Source organism: Lipotes vexillifer, unplaced genomic scaffold (assembly GCF_000442215.2).
Source record: "Lipotes vexillifer unplaced genomic scaffold, Lipotes_vexillifer_v1.1 scaffold1506, whole genome shotgun sequence".
In the NCBI taxonomy this organism is placed as follows: Eukaryota; Metazoa; Chordata; class Mammalia; order Artiodactyla; family Lipotidae; genus Lipotes; species Lipotes vexillifer.
In genome coordinates this window covers 409,877-429,718 of record NW_006781238.1, presented here as the reverse complement: position 1 = coordinate 429,718, position 19,842 = coordinate 409,877, and the positions used below count along the sequence as shown (strand labels likewise).

At 37.7% G+C, this 19,842-nt stretch overlaps 1 protein-coding gene across 1 annotated transcript in view; it reads right to left on the bottom strand.

Annotated features, from left to right (window-relative positions):
- Positions 1–6,409: 6,409 nt before the first annotated feature.
- LOC103091474 (transmembrane protein 117) overlaps positions 6,410–19,842 on the bottom strand; it is a 259,945-nt gene continuing 246,512 nt past the window's right edge. The window contains exons 4-5 of the mRNA XM_007454519.1: positions 19,543–19,672; positions 6,410–8,157 (exon numbers count right to left, since the gene is read on the bottom strand). Coding sequence (XP_007454581.1) covers positions 7,511–8,157; positions 19,543–19,672 — 777 coding nt within the window. The 3' untranslated portion in view covers positions 6,410–7,510. The remainder of the gene's footprint in view (positions 8,158–19,542; positions 19,673–19,842) is intronic.

Here is a 19,842-nt window from a genome sequence, read left to right as displayed (position 1 = left end):
CTCTTCAGCATTTGTTGTTTGTAGATTTTCTGATGATGCCCATTCTAACTGGTGTGAGGTGGTATCTCATTGTAGTTTTGATTTGCATTTCTCTAATAATTAGTGATGTTGAGCAGCTTTTCATGTGCTTCCTGGCCATCTGTATGTCTTCTTTGGAGAAATGTCTATTTAGGTCTTCTGCCTATTTTTGGATGGGGTTCTTTGTTTTTTAAATAGTGAGCTGCACGAGCTGTTTATATATTTTGGAGATTAATCCTTTGTCCATTGATTCGTTTGCAAATATGTTCTCCCATTCTGAGGGTTGTCTTTTCATCTTGTTTGTAGTTTCCTTTGCTGTGCAAAAGCTTTGAAGTTTAATTAGGTCCCATTTGTTTATTTTTGTTTTTATTTCCATTACTCTAGGAGGTGGATCGAAAAAGATCTTGCTGTGATTTATGTCAAAGAGTGTTCTTCCTATGTTTTCCTCTAAGAGTTTTACAGTGTCTGGTATTACATTTAGGTCTCTAATCCATTTTGAGTTTATTTTTGTGTTTGGTGTTAGAGAGTGTTCTAATTTCATTCCTTTACGTGTAGCTGTCCAGTTTTCCCAGTACCACTTATTGAAGAGACTGTCTTTTCTCCATTGTATATCCTTGCCTCCTTTGTCATAGATTAGTTAACCATAGGTGCATGGATTTAGCTCTGAAGTTTCTATCCTGTTCCATTGATCTATAGTTCTGTTTTTGTGGCAGTACCATATTGTCTTGATTACTGTAGTTTTGTAGTATGGTCTGAAGTCAGGGAGTCTGATTCCTCCAGCTCTGTTTTTTCCCTCAAGACTGCTTTGGCTATTCAGGGTCTACTGTGTTTCCATACAAATTTAAAAATTTTTTGTTCTAGTTCTGAAAAAATGCCATTGGTAATTTGATAGGGATTGCATTGAATCTGTAGATTGCTTTGGGTACTATAGTCATTTTCACAATATTGATTCTTCCAATCCAAGAACATGGTATATCTCTCCATCTGCTGGTATCATCTTTAATTTCTTTCATCAGTGTCTTATAGTTTTCTGCATACAGGTCTTTTGTCTCCCTAGGTAGGTTTATTCCTAGGTATTTTATTCTTTTTGTCACAGTGGTAAATGGGAGTGTTTCCGTAAACTATCTTTCAGATTTTTCATCATTAGTGTATAGGAATGCAAGAGATTTCTGTGCTTTAATTTTGTATCTTGCAATGTTACCAAATTCATTGATTAGCTCTAGTAGTTTTCTGGTGGCATCTTTAGGATTCTGTATGTAGAGTATCATGTCATCTGCAAACAGTGACCGTTTTACTTCTTCTTTTCCAAATTGGATTCCTTTCAATTCTTTTTCTTCTCTGATGGCTGTGGCTAGGACTTCCAAAACTGTGTTGAATAATAGTGCTGAGAGTGGACATCCTTGTCTTGTTCCTGATCTTAGAGGAAATGCTTTCATATTTTCACCATTGAGAATGATGTTTGCTGTGGGTTTGTCATATATGTCCTTTAGTATGTTGAGGAAGATTCCCTCTATGTCCACTTTCTGGAGAGTTTTTATCATAAATAGGTGCTGAATTTTGTCAAAAGCTTTTTCTACATCTATTGAGATGAGCATATGGTTTTTCTTCTTCAATTTGTTAATATGGTGTATCAGATTGATTGACTTGCATATACTGAGGAATCCTTGCATCCCTTGGATAAATCCCACTTGATCATGGTGTATGATCCTTTTAATGTGTTTTTGGATTCTGTTTGCTAGTATTTTGTTGAGGAATTTTGCATCTATATTCATGAGTGATATTGGTCTATAATTTTTTTTTTTGGTAGTATCTCTGTCTGGTTTTGGTATCAGGGTGATGGTGGCCTCATAGAATGAGTTTGGGAGTTTTCCTTCCTCTGTAATTCTTTGGAAGAGTTTGAGCAGCATGGGTCTTAGCTCTTCTCTAAATGTTTGATAGAATTCACCTGTGAAGCCATCTGATCCTCGACTTTTGTTTGTTGGAAGATTTTTAATCACAGTTTTAACTTCATTACTTGTGATTGGTCTGTACATGTTTTCTATTTCTTCCTGGCTAGGTCATGGAATGTTATACCTTTCTAAGAATTTGTCCATTTCTTCCAGGTTGTCCATTTTATTGGCATAGAGTTGCTTGTAGTAGTCTCTTAGGGTGCTTTGTATTTCTGCGGTTGTAACTTCTCCTTTTTCGTTTCTAATTTTATTGAGTTGATTCCTCTCCCTCTTTTTTTTGATGAGTCTGGCTAATGGTTTATCAATTTTGTCTATCTTCTCAAAGAACCAGCTTCTAGTTTTATTGATCTTTGCTATTATTGCCTTTGTTTCTATTTCAGTTATTTCTGCTCTGATCTTTATGATTTCTTTCCTTCTACTAACTTTGGGTTTTGTTTGTTCTTCTTTCTCTAGTTCCTTTAGGTGTAAGGTTAGATTGTTTATTTGAGATGTTTGTTGTTTCTTGAGGTAGGTTTGTATTGCTATAAACTTCCCTCTTAGAACTGCTTTTGCTGCATCCCATAGGTTTTGGATCATCGTTTTTCATTGTCATTTGTCTCTAGGTATTTTTTGAATTCCTGTTTGATTTCTTCAGTGAACTCTTGGTTATTTAGTAATGTATTGTTTAGCCTCCATGTCTTTGTGTTTTTTACGTTTTCTTCCCCTGTAATTGATTTCTACTCTCATAGCCTTGTGGTCAGAAAAGATGCTTGATATGATTTCAATTTTCTTAAATTTACTGAGACTTGTTGTGTGACCCAAGATGTGATCTATCCTGGAGAATGTTCTGTGAGCACTTGAGAAGAAAGTGTATTCTGCTGTTTTCAGATGGAATGTTCTATAAATATCAATTAAATCTATCTTGTCTATTATATTATTTAAAGCTTGTGTTTCCTTATTAATTTTCTGTTTGGATGATCTGTGCATTGGTTTAAGTGAGGTATTAAAGTTCCCCACTATTATTGTGTTACTGTCAATTTCCTCTTTTATAGCTGTTAGCAGTTGCTTTATGTATTGAGGTGCTCCTATGTTGGGTGCATATATATTTATAATTGTTATTTCTTCTTCCTGGATTGATCCCTTGATCATTATGTAGTCTCCTTCCTTGTCTCTTGTAACATTCTTTATTTTAAAGTCTATTTTATGTGATATGAGTATTGCTACACCAGCTTTCTTTTGATTTCCATTTGCATGGAATATCTTTTTCCATCTACTCACTTTCAGTCTGTATGTGTCTCTAGGTCTGAAGTAGGTCTCTTGTAGACAGCATATGTATGGGTCTTATTTTTGTATCTCTTCAGCGAGCCTGTGTCTTTTGGGTAGAGCATTTAACCCACTCATGTTTAAGGTGATTATTGATATGTATGTTCCTATTACCATTTTCTTAATTGTTTCTGGTTTGTTTTTGTAGGTCCTTTTCTTCTCTTGTGTTTCCCACTTAGAGAAGTTCCTTTAGCCTTTGTTGTAGAGCTGGTTTGGTGGTGCTGAATTCTCTTAGCTTTTGCTTGTCTGTAAAGCTGTTGATTTCTCCATCGAATCTGAATGAGATCCTTTCCAGGTAGAGGGATCTTGGTTGTAGGTTCTTCCCTTTCATCACTTTAAATATGTCATACCACTCCCTTCTGGCTTGTAGAGCTTCTGCTGAGAAATCAGCTGTTAACCTTATGGAAGTTCCCTTGTATGTTATTTGTCATTTTTCCCTTGCTGCTTTCAATAATTTTTCTTTGTGTTTAATTTTTGCCAATTTTATTACTCTGTGTCTCAGTGTGTTTCTCCTTGGGTTTATCCTGTATGGGACTCTCTGTGCTTCCTGAACTTGGGTGGCTATTTCCCTTTCCATGTTAGGGAAGTTTCTGAGTATAATCTCTTCAAATATTTTCTCTCGTCCTTTCTCTCTCTCTTCTTCTTCGGGGACCCCTATAGTGCAAATGTTGTTGCATTTAATGTTGTCCCAGAGGTCTCTTAGGCTGTCTTCATTTCTTTACATTCTCTTTTTTTAATTCTGTTCCACAGCAGTGAATTCCACCATTCTGTCTTCCAGGTCATCTTCTGCCTCAGTTATTCTGCTATTGATTCCTTCTGGTGTAGTTTTCATTTCTGTTATTGTATTGTTCATCTCTGTTTGTTTGTTCTTTAATTCTTCTAGGTCTTTGTTAAACATTTCTTGCAGTTTCTTGATATTTGCCTCCATTCTTTTTCCAAGGTCCTGGATCATCTTCACTGTCATTATTCTGAATTCTTTTTCTGGGAGGTTGCCTATCTCCACTTCATTTAGTTGTTTTTCTAGGGTTTTATCTTTCTCCTTCATCTGGTACATAGCCCTCTGCCTTTTCATCTTGTCTATCTTTATATGAATGTGACTTTTTTTCCACAGGCTGCAGGATTTTAGTTCTTCTTGCTTCTGCTGTCTCCCCTCTGGTAGAAGAGGTTATATAAGAGGCTTGTCAGCATTACCTTTCTCATGTTTTGTTTTGGGTTGTGTTGGGACTCACAGGACAGCCAAAGAATGTAAGAGAATTGCTCCAGAGCCCAGTGGTGAGACACAACAGTGCTACTCGCACCTTCAAATCTGAGTGTCTGTGTTGAACAACTTCTTTCCTTGTACTGTCACCTCGTAGTGCTATTGGACACTACTTGTGAAATCCGATAGTGTAAGTGACAGGAGATTTTATGCCTGGCTGACTCTTAGGACAAATGAGGAAGAAATAATTCTTAGCATTTCTAGTAGGATTCACTGATGATTTTAGATGTGCTAGAAGATAAGTGAACAGGATAAGGAGCCACCATGGGGAGATGGGATAACTGACTGTGGCTATATAATTTAAATGGGCATGTGGTGATAAGATTTATGTCTAGGCATATATTATCAGGCATAAAGTCATAGGGTTTATTTAATTTTCAATTTATACTACTAATGAAGTTCTCTATGATGCAGGATACTAAAATTGTGTCAAATAAGTACAAATTCTGAACTGCATGAAATAAAATACTATAATTACTGAACAGTAGATATATAATTGTTTATAGTCTTTAAACATCACTTCAATTAAGCATCATATTTGTTATGCTTTCTTTAGAATTTTGGTTAGTAATTTTTTAATCCTCCTTTTAAACTTGCCATTTTTCTGAATTTTTAAAATGTTTCTGAATTTACTACACATTTTTTAAGTGTCCACCACAGTCCAAAAGTTTTGGTATTCATAAAGCTCTGCAGAGTCATAGTCCGGTGACATAAGACTCAGGATCTGAGACTAAACATGGATGGGTGAGATTTTGACTTAGATTTTATTTCATTTTCTAATCTTTAGTTGGAATAGGTGCAATACACAAAAGAGGTAGCAAAAGAAGGATGGAGACCCACACGTAGATAAAAAGGTCAAGATTGGTCTATACAATTGAATATTGGAAGCCTTTGAAGGATCAGATTTTGTTTAACTATTAAAGTGTCATCCCTGGATATTATTCTATTTGATACTAAACTCATGGAAACTTTAAAGACAAATATTCATATCAGCTGATAGTCAGTTTCTCTAGTCAATCCCTTGAAATGTATAAGCATAGTGCTCTAAGATTGGTTGGTTGGTTTGTTTTCTATCTTACTTCTGCTGACTAGATTCCTTCATTGAAGCACTTTTTCCTTAAAAGCCACATAAAGATTCTCAAATAATATTTTCATAAGGACTACATACTGATAATAACACTCACTTTCTAAATCATCTTTCATCTTCATTCTACAAGACAATGACTTTCAGAATAAATAAAAATATAGTCCTAAGTGGCATTATTTACTTGTCCCAGAATCAAAAGTTGAATCGTCCACTATGCAAATTTGGTCATGGCCAATGTTCCTACATGTCAGGGATAACAACGTAAGTTTCTTTGGACAGAACAGCCAGTGGGTTACTATAGTGAGCTTGATCTCTGCAATTTTAGTGTCAGAGATACTTATGATTCTAAGTACCCCATGTGTGGCTATTAAAGGTAAAATAAACAGCAGGGGTATGGTTCCAATTGCTTAGTAAACAATCATAGAAAGATGTTTATTAAAGCTGACTCTCAAGTGACAGATAAATGCACAGTTCTATTATGTATGCTAAATTTAACATGCTGCAAGCTTAAAAGCAGTTAGATCAAAACAATAGAGGTTTTAAAAAATCATAAAGACAAAATACAGCTATGTCAGTATGTGACAGGAAAATAATTTTGCCTTAAAAGTGATCTTCCCCAACCCCCTCAAGGAACATGTAACCACAATTTATGGAACAAAATTAAAGCAAGTTGGGAGCATTCCATTTCTTAGCCTGCTTGGCTCTGAGTTAAAAAAAAAAAAATTAATGAGCTGTTGTTAAACTAAGATACAATTGATCTCTTCTACTATAAACAAAAAACTACATCACATAATTACTGATGTATAATTCTGATTTATTAATGTGTGATGTTTAGTTCTTAAAAAAAGAAAACAAAAACAACAAAACACACACACACACAAAACAAGCCAGTAAACAGACTCTTTCATGCACATCCTTTTTTCTACCTTACAAAGTTCCACAGCATGATTTTTTAGAGGAGTTCCCTTGCTCAGGGTTGGCATATGTTTTTCAATTTTCACTGTCAACAACCATATTTACAGAAAGATGTACAAATATTGTGAATGGTAGGCTGTGCAACCCTCACATAATTAAAACTTCAGTTTCTTGGTTTTCTAGGGCTTTGTTTAAATGCCAATAAATTTGAGAGTTCACCTAACTGTGCATCTTAACCTTTGTTCCCAAAGGTGAAGGGCAGGATTTTTAATCAGGTAGCAATTTACCTTAATTGGGAAAACATAATTAGGTATTATTATCTAATTGCAATTATGGGTTGGAGAAAGTCACATTTCACAAGTAGTGACCCATGACGGATTATCACTCTCCTATTACTGAATTCTGCATCTGTATTTGTGTTTGGCAGACAGCCAATAAAAATTCAAAGGTAATCACAATGCTTCTCTGCAGTCCAGCTGTCAAAGTCACCAATTCCGCTGCTGAATAAGAAACCGAAACATACTTCCTGAGCCACATCTTGGCTATATCTGTTTCCTGCTCAGACATCAAGTGGAGATCAAAATAATTCTATAAAAAAAAACCCCATGTGAAGCAGGTTAGAGAGCTGTTCCACACTTCATTTCTGGTACAGTTAAAAAGTTTAATGTCTCAAGGCACCACTATGGTTGAACATCAGATACATGGGTAACCAGCTAATCTACTAGGCTGTAAAGTCAGTAAGTAGCTTGTGCAACTGTGAAAAAGCAATCTCTAGAGGACTGTTAGATATACTGTAGGCACAGGTATCATAATACAAATAGAAAACAATGAGTCCTAGAAAAAGCATGTTGAGCACCATTGTGGCATCGTTTGTATTTCTTTACCTAACGCTATGTAAACCTTAACATTTACAAAAGGAAAGACTAACTTTTGAAAGTTACACCCAGGGTTGCTCTTTGTGCTATCCCCCAATAATCGGTTTTAGTTCGTCGGTGTACTTTTAGAAGTCGTTGGATCTGGGTCGCCCGCTGTGGCGCTGGTCGATTCATTTAAGTGCGAACTCAAGTTCTCCGACGTTAGGTGGGAAGACTTATAGACGATCTCATTGAAGTCAGACCTGATGCACACCAAGGGGGGGTCATTCAACGGGTCTTCCACTGAGGCCTGGGTGTTTTCTCGCGTGATTCCCATGTCCTTGCTTTGTTCTGATGGGGATTTTCTTTTCATGCGTGTGTAAGTATTGTCTTGATTCTCCATGCCTTGCTCATTTTTCAAAAACCGTCCAAAGAACCAAATGAAGAATCCAAACCACACAAAAGCTATCAGACTTGGCACAAAAGCCAGACACTTGACATCAAGGCTTGCCCCTATGAACCTGCTGTGTAAGAACATGTCTCCCTCAACATAGGTTTTATTAGTCTGAGGGTTGGTATGATTGGACCTCCATTCCCAGGATAGCTTGGTTCTGTTCAAATCCTTTAGACTCTCTAAGTCTTTCACTGTATATATCTTCTGCCCTGGACCAATATACTGTCCATATTCATGAGGCTTATAAAATATCTGATTCTTCCACATATTAAGATCCAAAATCAAGACGAGAAAGATAATCCCATAGTTAAACCATTTACCTGCATTAAAAAAGAAATACTGCATATTAGTCAAAGACCTATAAAACTGCAATAGAGTTTTCTCCTACAAAATGGAGATACTGGTATTATAGCATAAATTGTTAATATTTTAGACCTGCTAAAAATTTTTTGAGAGTGTTATGCTGCCATTAAGTGAATTGGCAATGGGAATTTCTTAAATGGATTCTAGGCATGTGAAGATGTAACTGTAGATCCCAGAGCCAGTAATTTATGGTATCTACACCTTCTAGATTAAGTCTCCTGGTTTTTGAGTTATACTCAAATTTGGTTCCATGTAGGTTATTCTATAGAACAATTTAATTAAGGTTTAAAAACAAAGTTCTGACAAAATTCTTAAGAAAAGTCCAATGTATGATTGACTATCTCTTACAGTTTTATAATTAAGCCAGGGAAAGAAATAAATCATTTTGCAGTGCAAGCACAGCAGTATATCAATTGAATTCACATTGCTCTTTGTAGGTGACCTGTTGATTAAACCATTAGTTGATGTGATTCAGATCAATAATCCTTGAGCATTCATTTCAAGACTTTAAAAATAATTGCATCAAATTCTCATTGAACAGAATCCATTTATCAGACATATAAATATAACCAAAGCTGTGGAAGACATGATTTGGAGAGACTGTAATTATTATGACTTCTTTGTAGTATTTAAAAATCTTACATAAATAAGGTATTATTTAGAGACATACTACCTAGTGAAATCTTTGCATCTTTAAATGGAAAAAATGTTGAAAAAATTTCAAGGGATACTAGATTCCATTATAATTTTTATTATAATTTATTCCAAGTTTTAGTGTATCATAATAATATAGTAATAGCTCATAGTTTTGCAAAATTAGGTGATATATATAACAGGTTCTAAAAGTTTTAGTTATAGTTATATGTGTTATGTCAAAATTATTTTATTTTGTATTTAAAAATAGTGATAGTGAACATTATTAAGTTACTGCTTCAGATGAGAGATAGGATCTTGGGCAAACTTCTTAAACTAAGATTGGTAAAAATGTATTTTTTAATATGTACTCCAATAGAACACATAGCTCTATAAAAATATAACTTTGTAAGGAGTTTAAGCAAGTATTTTATCATCATCATTACACATTTTCAATCTCCTATTATATGCAAGGTTGAAGAACTTTAATCCGGGGCTGGCTCCCAAACCTACTAGCTATGTGACCTTGGGTTAGGTTGTTTAAATTCTCTAAACTCCAATTTCTTTACAAGCAGAAGATAACAGTACTTATTAAGCTGTTAGCATTTCATGAGATTATTAGATACTAAGCACAATGCCTGGTACATAATAGGGACTCAGTAACTGTTACTATTGTTATCATCAAAGCCTTGCCTAAGTCATGATAATGTCTTCATTTGCATGGGAAGGTGCAACTTCTTTTCTATGAAGAGAATTTATATAAATCATATGAAGGGAAATTATAACTCTGCCTGTCCTGAAATCATTCAACTATACAGGGTTTATAATATTTGTAATGGAAGCTCTTGCCTGAATGATTTATTTGGCACACCCAAACTGCAAAGTAAGATAGAACATTGGAGACGTTTCCAGATATGATAAAATGTTTATAAGATCTGGTACTGTTAAGTTCAAACCACTCCTGCCCTCTTGAATCTTCAAAACGAAAACAGAATCAACCATAAAACAAATTAAGAAAGCTCAAGCCAGAGAAATTCAAATACAAAGGTGAGTGTCATTACCAAACATTTATTGTGCTCAGAATAGACTCTGTGGAGGGTACCTTAGTAGATGCTGAAGACATATGCTACTGCCTTCTAGGAAGGAACTCATCATCTTATGGGGGAAATAGGATAGAGACATCAACAGATAAATAATAATAAGAGGCCACATTTAGGAGGTGCCAAAGGAGTGATACAAACCATTAATGCTGCAGATGTTGAGAAAATGGAATAAAAACTGAGGGCTAATTTCTGCAGAAAAGATTTTGAAGGAAATAGCGATTCATGTGGTCCCAGAAAGAAAAGCAAGACAGGGAACAGTTTGGAAAATGTTATGTTTCTCTCTAGTGTATGCTTTTATTTTGCTGCAGATAGAATAACATACAGAAAAAGATCAGGTAATGTGGAAGAGAGGGCCTGAGGGAAGAGAAAAGGGAAAGAATGGAGAATATCATAGGAAAGAAAGGCCAACCAGAATGAGAGACAGGTGATATATAAAAGTTCAGGGATTATCATTCAGTATCTCGGAGGCACTAATTTGTGGCTTCTGTGATAGAAGCAGTTGGGAGAGGGGCTTTGGATGCTTCTTTGTTGTTTGATCTTTGATCTATACTTATTCCCTTGTTGTAAACTACATGGGTTATGAAGCCAGACTGGATGGTGAGGGGAAGAGGTCCTTGGACTTGTGTGGCTGACCATCACCTTCTTGACTCATAAAGGTCCCTTGGAAAAATGTGTACCCTCTCTTGGTCACTTTTATAAACTAATGAACAGAGCAGTCCTTCATAAAGGGTCCTGTTTCCAGGGTAATGACGTCAGAAACTGAACATTAGCAGCATCGTGGAATCGGCGAGGAAAAAGAGGAATGCTCATGGAGCTTGAAGAAGGGTGCTTTCCTGGTGGGGAGAAGATGCTCAGGGAATGTTTAATAGTCAAAGGAAAAAAATAAAATCAGAGAATAAAAGTGGTAGTGAATGTACAGCGATCAAACTGAAGGAACCCTGAGGATAGAAGGGGCTTTTTTTCCATTTTTTCAAATTATTTTCTCTACCCAAGTTGAATGGTGCTGGGTCAGTTTGACCACTAAACTGTCACACTAAAGTATCACGTTATGTTGCTTCTCACATGACCTGGTGTCTGAATATTTAGATAGGATGAAGGAGACACACATTAAGAATGTGTTGCCTGACAGGGATACCATCACCCTGCTCTAACACATCTTTACTGATTTGTGAGAGAGAGTACCATAGTGACAAAAACTGCAGGCTGGACACCAGCAGATGGAGATTTAATACTCATCTTAAATGATACAACCTTGGGTAACTTGTTTAACCTCTCCAGATCTCAGCAATTTTATTTTCAAATTGAGGAAACAGAACTAGATGCCTCCCAGTTCTATGATTCTGTCCTCTTCCCCCAAATCCTTCTACTTATTAACTATTCAATTTTTTGTTCTATGAAATGGAGAATAATACCAACATAACCACTTAAAAGGATTATTGTGAGGATAAAATGAGAGGTTATATTTAAAATTCTCTGAAATGTATTGTTTGCCAAAAATGTAGGGTAGCGTTATTTCTGCCATTTCTTCCTTCTACTTCTTCAGTCCAGTTAATACAAGATCTTAGTGAAAGAAAAGAGAGAGAGAAGAGTGTGTAAGGTTTTGTAACACAGATATATCCTAAATGTTTCAGTTTGGATAAAACAGAATAAATTACTAAGCACTGACATTACTGGGTAGATATCACTGGACTAATTATCCAAGAGGATCCAGTGTAAATATGCTTTCTGAATCACCATATTTAACTGGTTAAAAATCCTTAGCAATTGTAATTTGTCTACAGCTTGCAGTAGTATTAGTCCAGAGACAAGGTCTTTTATACACACAAATTTGGAAGCAGATAGATTCTTCCCTCCCCTGCAGACAGATCGTGTTGGGGGTTGGGGAAGTGCAGAGAGGAGAGAATCAACTGAAGCAGGATCCCTATTGATTTATTTCCTTTTCTCCACTGTGAAGGTAGCATTGTCCTTCCCCCCACTGCTGTAGCCACTCAGTCGAAACTTGGAACAGCTGAAAATATAGAAGAAATGGCTCTTCTTACTTTTTGTTTGTTTCCTGCCCACCTGACATAACTTCTGGTCCATTTATCCATTTGTACAAGGAAGGATGTTCATCTTTCTCTATCATCCATTCTTCCATTTTCCTATACAGTGTTTTATTACTTTGGTAATACTCTCTCCTCTTTAAAAAACCAGTTTTATGAGATGCAGCAAACTAGAAAGCAAAGTCAGGCAGGACAACTCAACCTTAGTGTTCTTGTCTATAAAGTGAAGGAGTTGAGCTATATCATCCTTAAGATTTCTTCCCTGTCCTAAAAGTCTCTTTGATGATTCTGTGAAATAAACATCACCTAAACCTCAGTGTTTTATGATGGACCAGAAAATTCTCACCATTAGAGCAAAAAAGATGCAATACACAATTTTCAGATGGAGAAAGTTTTCCTTAAAAAAAAGATTGTATATTCTGAGAAACGCAGTTTGCCATAAAAAGATAAATTTGAGTCCCTGAAATGACACACATGACAAGGTATAAGACACAAAAAACAAAAGAATAAAAAAAAAAAAGACACGGGTTCGTGCCCCGGTCCGGGAGGATCCCACATGCCACAGAGTGGCTGGGCCCGTGAGCCATGGCCAGTGAGCCTGCGCGTCCGCATCCTGTGCTCCACAACGGGGAAGGCCACAACAGTGAGAGGCCCGCGTACCGCAAAAAAAAAAAAAAAAAAAAAAAAAAAAGACTAGAAGTGCTTCTACTGTCATTTTTCCATGTGTGTTGTTGTGAACCGACAATCAACCATAACAAGAGGTTTAGTATTTCGGCATTTATCACGAGAGATTTTACATCTTCCCCTGTTGTTTCAACTACATAGCATAATGTAAATCAGCAAGGAGGAAGGGTAATAATCCATACATTATTTCTATTAATCTCCTTCTTGAAATACCTCATTGTCTCCTTTAATGAGAAATCCCTGCATGGTGTTGGTGGGATTACCTCTTTCTTGTGTTTTGTGCTTTTAATGAATCTTACTGATTGTCAAAAATGATATTACAGTGGTAGTTTTATCATTTTACTTTATGGGAGTTTATAGAATCCTGGGCTAGTTAATTTTAAAAGAATTCTTCATTAAATATCACCCTCACTCAGCATATGAAATGACAACAGTTTGGGGGAAAGTGTTATTTTTTCAACTAAGGAAAAAAGCTATAAGTGCTGATATTTCTACCACATAATGAACCTTTCATGATTCAAATATGGAATTATAATATTTTGAAAAATCTTTTACTCAGTAGGGTTTCCAGTCAGCATTGAGGTTGAGCTGTGCTGTGAGCACCCTCTCTACCAAGTGGGTGTCACCGCTAAGCCAGATTCCTGCGTCCAGTGGTCACGCTCCACAGAGCCATTTAGTATCCATTATGGGATAGCAGGAAACCATGGCCTTGAAGAAGAGGACGTTCGGATAATTAAATAAATAACAGTTTGCTGTAATAGGCTTCTTGGCCATATTCAATGTCCTCTCATTCCAGACATGATCAATGTAAACAGTGCTCACTGAGTTGGCATCTCTTTACGTCCCCCTAAGTATTTTAGGGATATCTAGAAACCACATTAAATGCTTGGGCCATGAGGAGACCATTTAGCAAATTGAAGATAATGACTAAATAATTGATGAACTAATGAGAGTTAACTTGAGTTAATAAATTATCTCCTTAAGACTTAAAAGCAAATGAATATAGCTTCTCAAAGTACCTCTCTTGTCATTGTCATTTCCGTAAGTGGGAGACTACTCCTTTAGGACATAATCCAATATGATGAATAGAGGTAGAAACTTGTGATGATAAAATGTGAAAGAAAGGGCCATGCAGTTGTACTGAATTAGATGACCCTCAAACTCTGACTTTCTTGAGATTGGGAACTGTGCCACTCATTTCCATATTCCCTAGATCTTAGCTTAGCTTTAGACACATGTTAACTCAGAAAATGTCCACTAATCATTAGGTATATGTCTGAGATACTGTGTCCAGAAAAATTTCGAGGAGTGAAGTTCTAGTCTTTCAAGTCAAATACACGTGTCGCCATGATCTGGTGAATTCCAGGATACTGCTAAAATAAAATAAAATTAAGATAAAAATAAGATAAAATCTGGAAAATTGGGAAAAACAAAATATTTGTCTCAAAGATTATATTAATTATATATTTCAAGTCTTTCTTCTGGATGTAAAGACAAATTCCTGAAAATCATGTGAGTTTTATTACAAAAATCCTCATCTATGCATAAGTGAACCCAGAATATCTCAGCCTGGACAGGACAGACCAGCTTAGGGACAGCAAGGACTGACAGGCAGTGGGCAAAGCAACCATGGCCTTGAAGAACATGAGTTTGGGACAAATAAAAGGGATTGCTGCTTTATGGAGAAGTAAACATAGTTTACTTACATAGTAAACTCCTAGAGCTTCACAAATGTGTTGAAAATGGAAATTGCTGCAGGAAAGGTTTAGAAAAATTCATAACTGAGAGAATAGCAAGAGATCCTTGTGTACTTTGGATAAATTCACGATCACTGGGGACTGTCATGGTGAAGGGGATGCATTGTATTTCCCTATAACAGGTCCCTTGCTAATTTTGCCAGACAGAATATTCTGCTGGATGGACCACTGGCCTGCCCTCGCCAGCACTTTCCATGATCTGTTTGACACAGGAGAGCTCTTTAAAAAACAATCTTTGGGGGCTTCCCCGGTGGCGCAGTGGTTGAGAGTCCGCCTGCCGATGCAGGGGACACGGGTTCGTGCCCCGGTCCAGGAAGATCCCACATGCCGCGGAGCGGCTGGGCCCGTGAGCCATGGCAGCTGGGCCTGTGCGTCCGGAGCCTGTGCTCCGCAATGGGAGAGGCCACAACAGTGAGAGGCCCGCATACCGCAAAAAAAAAAAAAACAAACAAAAAAAAAACAAACAATCTTTGGGAACTCATTTGCCAGAAATCAGGCACCTATGGAAATAAAATGAAGGAGTTTTCAGCATTATTTTCCACATTCTCACCATTGTAAAGCACCTGTGCCCTCACGCATCTCAGGAAACTGAAATAGAACACAGACCTACAGAGGCTTGTTTACTTCCACATTTTCCATTTTTGCCGAAAGGCTTCCCATGGGTATCATCATGCCAGCAGTGTGAATTCTCTCCTCACAGATGCACAGGCCTTCCTTCTGGCCTTTCCCCCAACCCTCTCCTAATTTACTCAGATGATGGCCACCAATGGGACACTTCCTTTGTCTGGCTGGGATGACAGATGGCAGAGCTTCCACCGGGATTGGCATTAATAGGACTCATAGGAGCTTCCAAGACTAAATTGAGAGGCCATTCCTCTCTTGAGACTTAGTACATCACATTTTGAATCCATCTTTGCACTCACCTTATAGGTAAAAGGGAAGAGGGCAAAAGAGATAATTACACAGTTGCATTTAGCACTTACTTTTAGGAGAACAATGGACTTGGTCTAAAAGCACCAATGTGACCGAATCACTAACCATTTATCCCCTTTATTACTGAAGTCAAAATTCCCAGAAAAAAAAATTTTAACACACCCTTGGATAGAGATGATTTATTTTTTATAAGCTGTAGCCCAGCTTATAAACTGAAAGCTCATACATACTGCAGCAAACCATCTGTCAAGGGGGATCCAGATGAGCTAAACAGATGCAACAATTCAAGTTATTTCTGACATGCATAAATAAAACTAGCTAGGAATCAGGATTAAAAAAATACTCAAATCATAAAGCCTTTTAGAATGTAAATGGGAACTCATCAGTGTCAGATAACCCTCTACATACAGAGCATTTCATTGGGAGAGAGATTTTTTTTTTTTCATTCTTAGGTTTCTCTTTCTTGAGGACTCAGAACAGTAAATAACAGGAAAGAACTCAGAATAGTGGAAAAGTAATTTGAGAACCCTCTCTCAGGCTACCTAATGTTTGTGAATTAAATAGGAAAGCCAGATTCTGGAGGGATGAAAGGAAAAGCTTTAGGTAAAAATACTGAGAACTTATTGACTGCTTACTTCATGGCAGGCAGTGTTTTAAGTGCCTTGTAGATATCAATTAATTTCATTCTCACTGCAGTCCTATGGGATAAGTACCATTACTGTCCCCATTTAACAGATGAGAAAACTGAACCTCTAAGAGGTTAAAGAGCTTGACAAGGGCCCTGCCACCAGTTAGTAGCAGGGCTGGAACCTATGCACCAAGTCTTTACATTCCACTGCCTCAGCATGCACTGAACATCTTTTCTAGATCACAGAGAAATAATAGTTGAGGCCATCAAGCCATCCTTGACCCTGGGAGAACCCCAGCCATCCTTGTCTAGGCTCTTCTGGTGCAGAACAAACACAGACACAGACAGAGAAAGCAATAGACAGAGCTATCTGGAGATCTGCAGGATCCCTTCCTAGCCCTGGCTCCAGCTTCTTCTGGACCTTTCCCCGGTCATGCTCTGCTTTGGGACCTCCTCTGTTGGCCCCAGCTCTGAACTTTCTAGCTTCTGTCAGGCCCCTACCATGTGCCTTTCTCACTGGCCACCCCATTTCTATTGAATTTGCATTCTGCCCCTTGGCTTTTGTTTTAAGAACTGTATAGAAAATAAATAAAAGCTGAGATGAGAGGAATTATAACTATAGAAAACGTTTCTCAGTAGCAGTGTTTCTCAAAGTGTGGTTCTCTGGCTGCCTGCATAGGCATCACTGGTGGTGCTTCAAAGGATGGCAGATTCTGGGCTCCACCTCCTACCTCAGGCATCTGACTTTGGGTGTGTGGCTGATAGATCGTTTATACAAGCTCTCCAGGTGATTCTCATACACATAAAGTTTGAGAAACATAGATGGATATAGAGGGTTTCATGCTTAATACTCCCAGGGGTGATTTGCTAAACAAGGAAAGCATTAGGGTCTCTTTACAAAAAGAAGCAGAACTTGAAGGAACCTATCAAGCTAGCATTTGTAGTTCACTTGGAAATTTGTGGGCTACTAACTATTGAGCATGTTAAAATACAACATGTAGCACTGTGTTTTGGGGGTTTTACCTGGGTTTGCCCAGAAACAGCTATCTTACAACATCAGATAAAGTCAAAGGCCTTTCAGGGGAGATGGGTGATACTCCAGAGTGGCTTCAGCAACCTCTTCACCAATTCACAGAACAAAGAGAGCAACAGAACAAAACAAGAGGGGAAAGTTCTTTTTTCAGCCTCCAAACCTGTCACCATTTTCCTAGAAATTTTTATCTTGGATCTGGGGAAGCACATGACCATCTTACCACAAACTGGATTTAAATAGTTTATGGTGGAGCCCTTCACCCCAAAGCCCACATGTATCCTATCTTATTTTGAATTTAAGCCCCAGAATCCTCGAAAGCCTTCCTAGTAGGTCCAGATACCCAATCATTTGCATGGCTCTTCTCAGGGAGACAGTCTGACCTCACCAGTGTCCTCTCAATCAGAAAGGAGCAGTTCTCAATGGTCAGCATCACCCAGGGCAGCTTTACAAAAGTCCCATTCCTTGGCCTTTGCCCAGACCTACTGGGTTGGGACCACTAGGAATGGGGCCCAACAATCTGTATATTTATAAAATTCCTGGATGATATGATAATCAGCATAATTTGGCAAATACTACCCCAAAGCCTTAATTATAATATATTTCCATCTTCCAGAAAACTTTATTAATGTGAAGTCTCTATTGCAAAAACTTAGCTAGCCTTTCCTCCTTTTACATTTTTAGAAAATAATACTTGGTGGGATGAATGTTTTAGTTCAAAGGCACAGGAGGCTTTACCTTGAAAGTAATGATGCTGAATCATCAGAGATTCCTGTGTGCCTGGCTCCTTTCCCAGACACTGAATACAAGTTTTAGTTGTAATTTTGTATTCATATTCTTAAGTAAAGCATTCCAAATTGTGTAAGCTTTGGGAACCACAAAACCTACCCCTGCCCCTGTCTATAAATGACAGCATATATGACAAAGCTATGCAAAAGCGCCCAAAATTAAATATTTTTAACAGCTTTATTTTTCTTTCTGGTCAGTGGATTTTCTGAGTCTTCCTCCATTACCCCCTTTTTTAAACCTGATATTTTGCACTCAAACATTATATTTTTGATAGGGCTTCTGATATTCAGTCAGAGACAATATTAGTGCCATGATGGTCTGAGACAAGAGCTGATAGCAAGAACAGATGGTCCTGTCAAAAGCCCACCCAAAGGGATATGATGATACCACGTGTGTCATAGCTGTTTTAGAAGTCGGAGAGGGTAGCATGCTGCAGAGATTAAGTGGGGACTCTGAAACCACACTATGTGACCTGAACTCAAATTGATTGATTTACCCAGTGAATTTAATAGAAGAGCCTCATTCATTTTGAATAGGAAAAGAAACCTGCTGCATCTTCCCTATTCATGAGCTCATTCTCCAATTTAGGAAGGTTGCCTCATGCTCAAAGCAAAAAACAGCCTTCAAGTTGAGCAAAGGTTTTTTGCAGTACTCAGATGTTCACGTTTTCTGTGCTCGGGCTATTTTTATTCAGCAGCACAGACGGTCGTGTAAGCACAGATTTCTTCAGCAGTTTTTATTATAGCAGGTGTGGGATCCTAGGCCATTGTCCTTAAAACACACACACATTCATTACCTGCATTTGAACAGCTTGAGAACTAATGCCATTCTCTCTCTGTGAACATTCAACTGACTGCTTCTTGTTATAAAGAGAAAAAGAGGTATAAAACAAAGCTCTGGGAAGCCTTGTTTAGATGAGAATGACTGAGTTGTCATGAAAGAAAATTATAATAAATCATACTCGAGCTATTTCAAGAGCAGGACACATCTGAAAATGGAATAATCTGAGGATCCACAAGAGAATCGCCTGAGACAAACAGGAGCCCTGCCACAGCAATAAGTTTTACTCAATCAAATGAGAAGCAGCCCAACTCCCTAAAGGCATATGGTCTGATTGGAGCTCTAGGGTACCACTGTTTTGATCTCAGAAGCAAATGAAGAACAAAGCATAAAGAGTATTCACGATGAAAAAATATACTGAGCTGTATGTTGTGATAAAGAAACCCACCTAACAAACAAAACCGAGGTGTACTGGTCTATGGAGTGTGGCAGAGATAGCAAACAATCCATAACAAAGATATGACTCATCTCTGATACTCCTAGGCTAGAACATGAGACCTGACCTCACAAGTGGCTGCCCAATGGGGGACCATATCTCTCTGCTCTCCTCAACTCTTCGTGGGGCTATCTCACTAGTTATTCCCCATGGAATGTGCGTGGAGGTGACATGTTTTATTTCCAGGCCAGGGGGTTAAGAAACAGGCAAACCCTCTTAGTCATTTTCCCCATTCTCATTATTCCCATTTGCCCACTGGATGTTGAAATTGTTAAAGTTACCAGGAATCTAAGTCCCAGAATGATGGTCCACAGCCCCTTGCTGATCTGGAACCGCCTTGCACTGTTACGTGAGTAAAACAAAACTATATTCCTGTATGCCTCTAAAATGTTACCATTTGCTTTGCCTTTTATAGCAGCTAGCATGACTCTAACTAGGAGACAATCAGATTGTGTTCAAAATTATACCTGTTATGTGAATACGATATTCCTCCTTGAAGATCTTCTGGAAGAAAGGAATCTTGAACTGCATGTGAGGCGTGTGCAAACCGGGAAGATTTACATCGACGTCTCCCATGAAATGTGGGAATTCCCAGTCCTGCCAGAGAAAATCAACATGAAAACATATCTGTGATTTGTTTCATTCCTAAGCAGATAAACACCAAAAATTAACTTTTTACAAGCACCTATTTTAAAATCATTTAAAGGCAGCTAGCTGTTGGGTGTATCCATTTTGTTCTGTGGTGGTTGTCTTATGTACATTAGGTA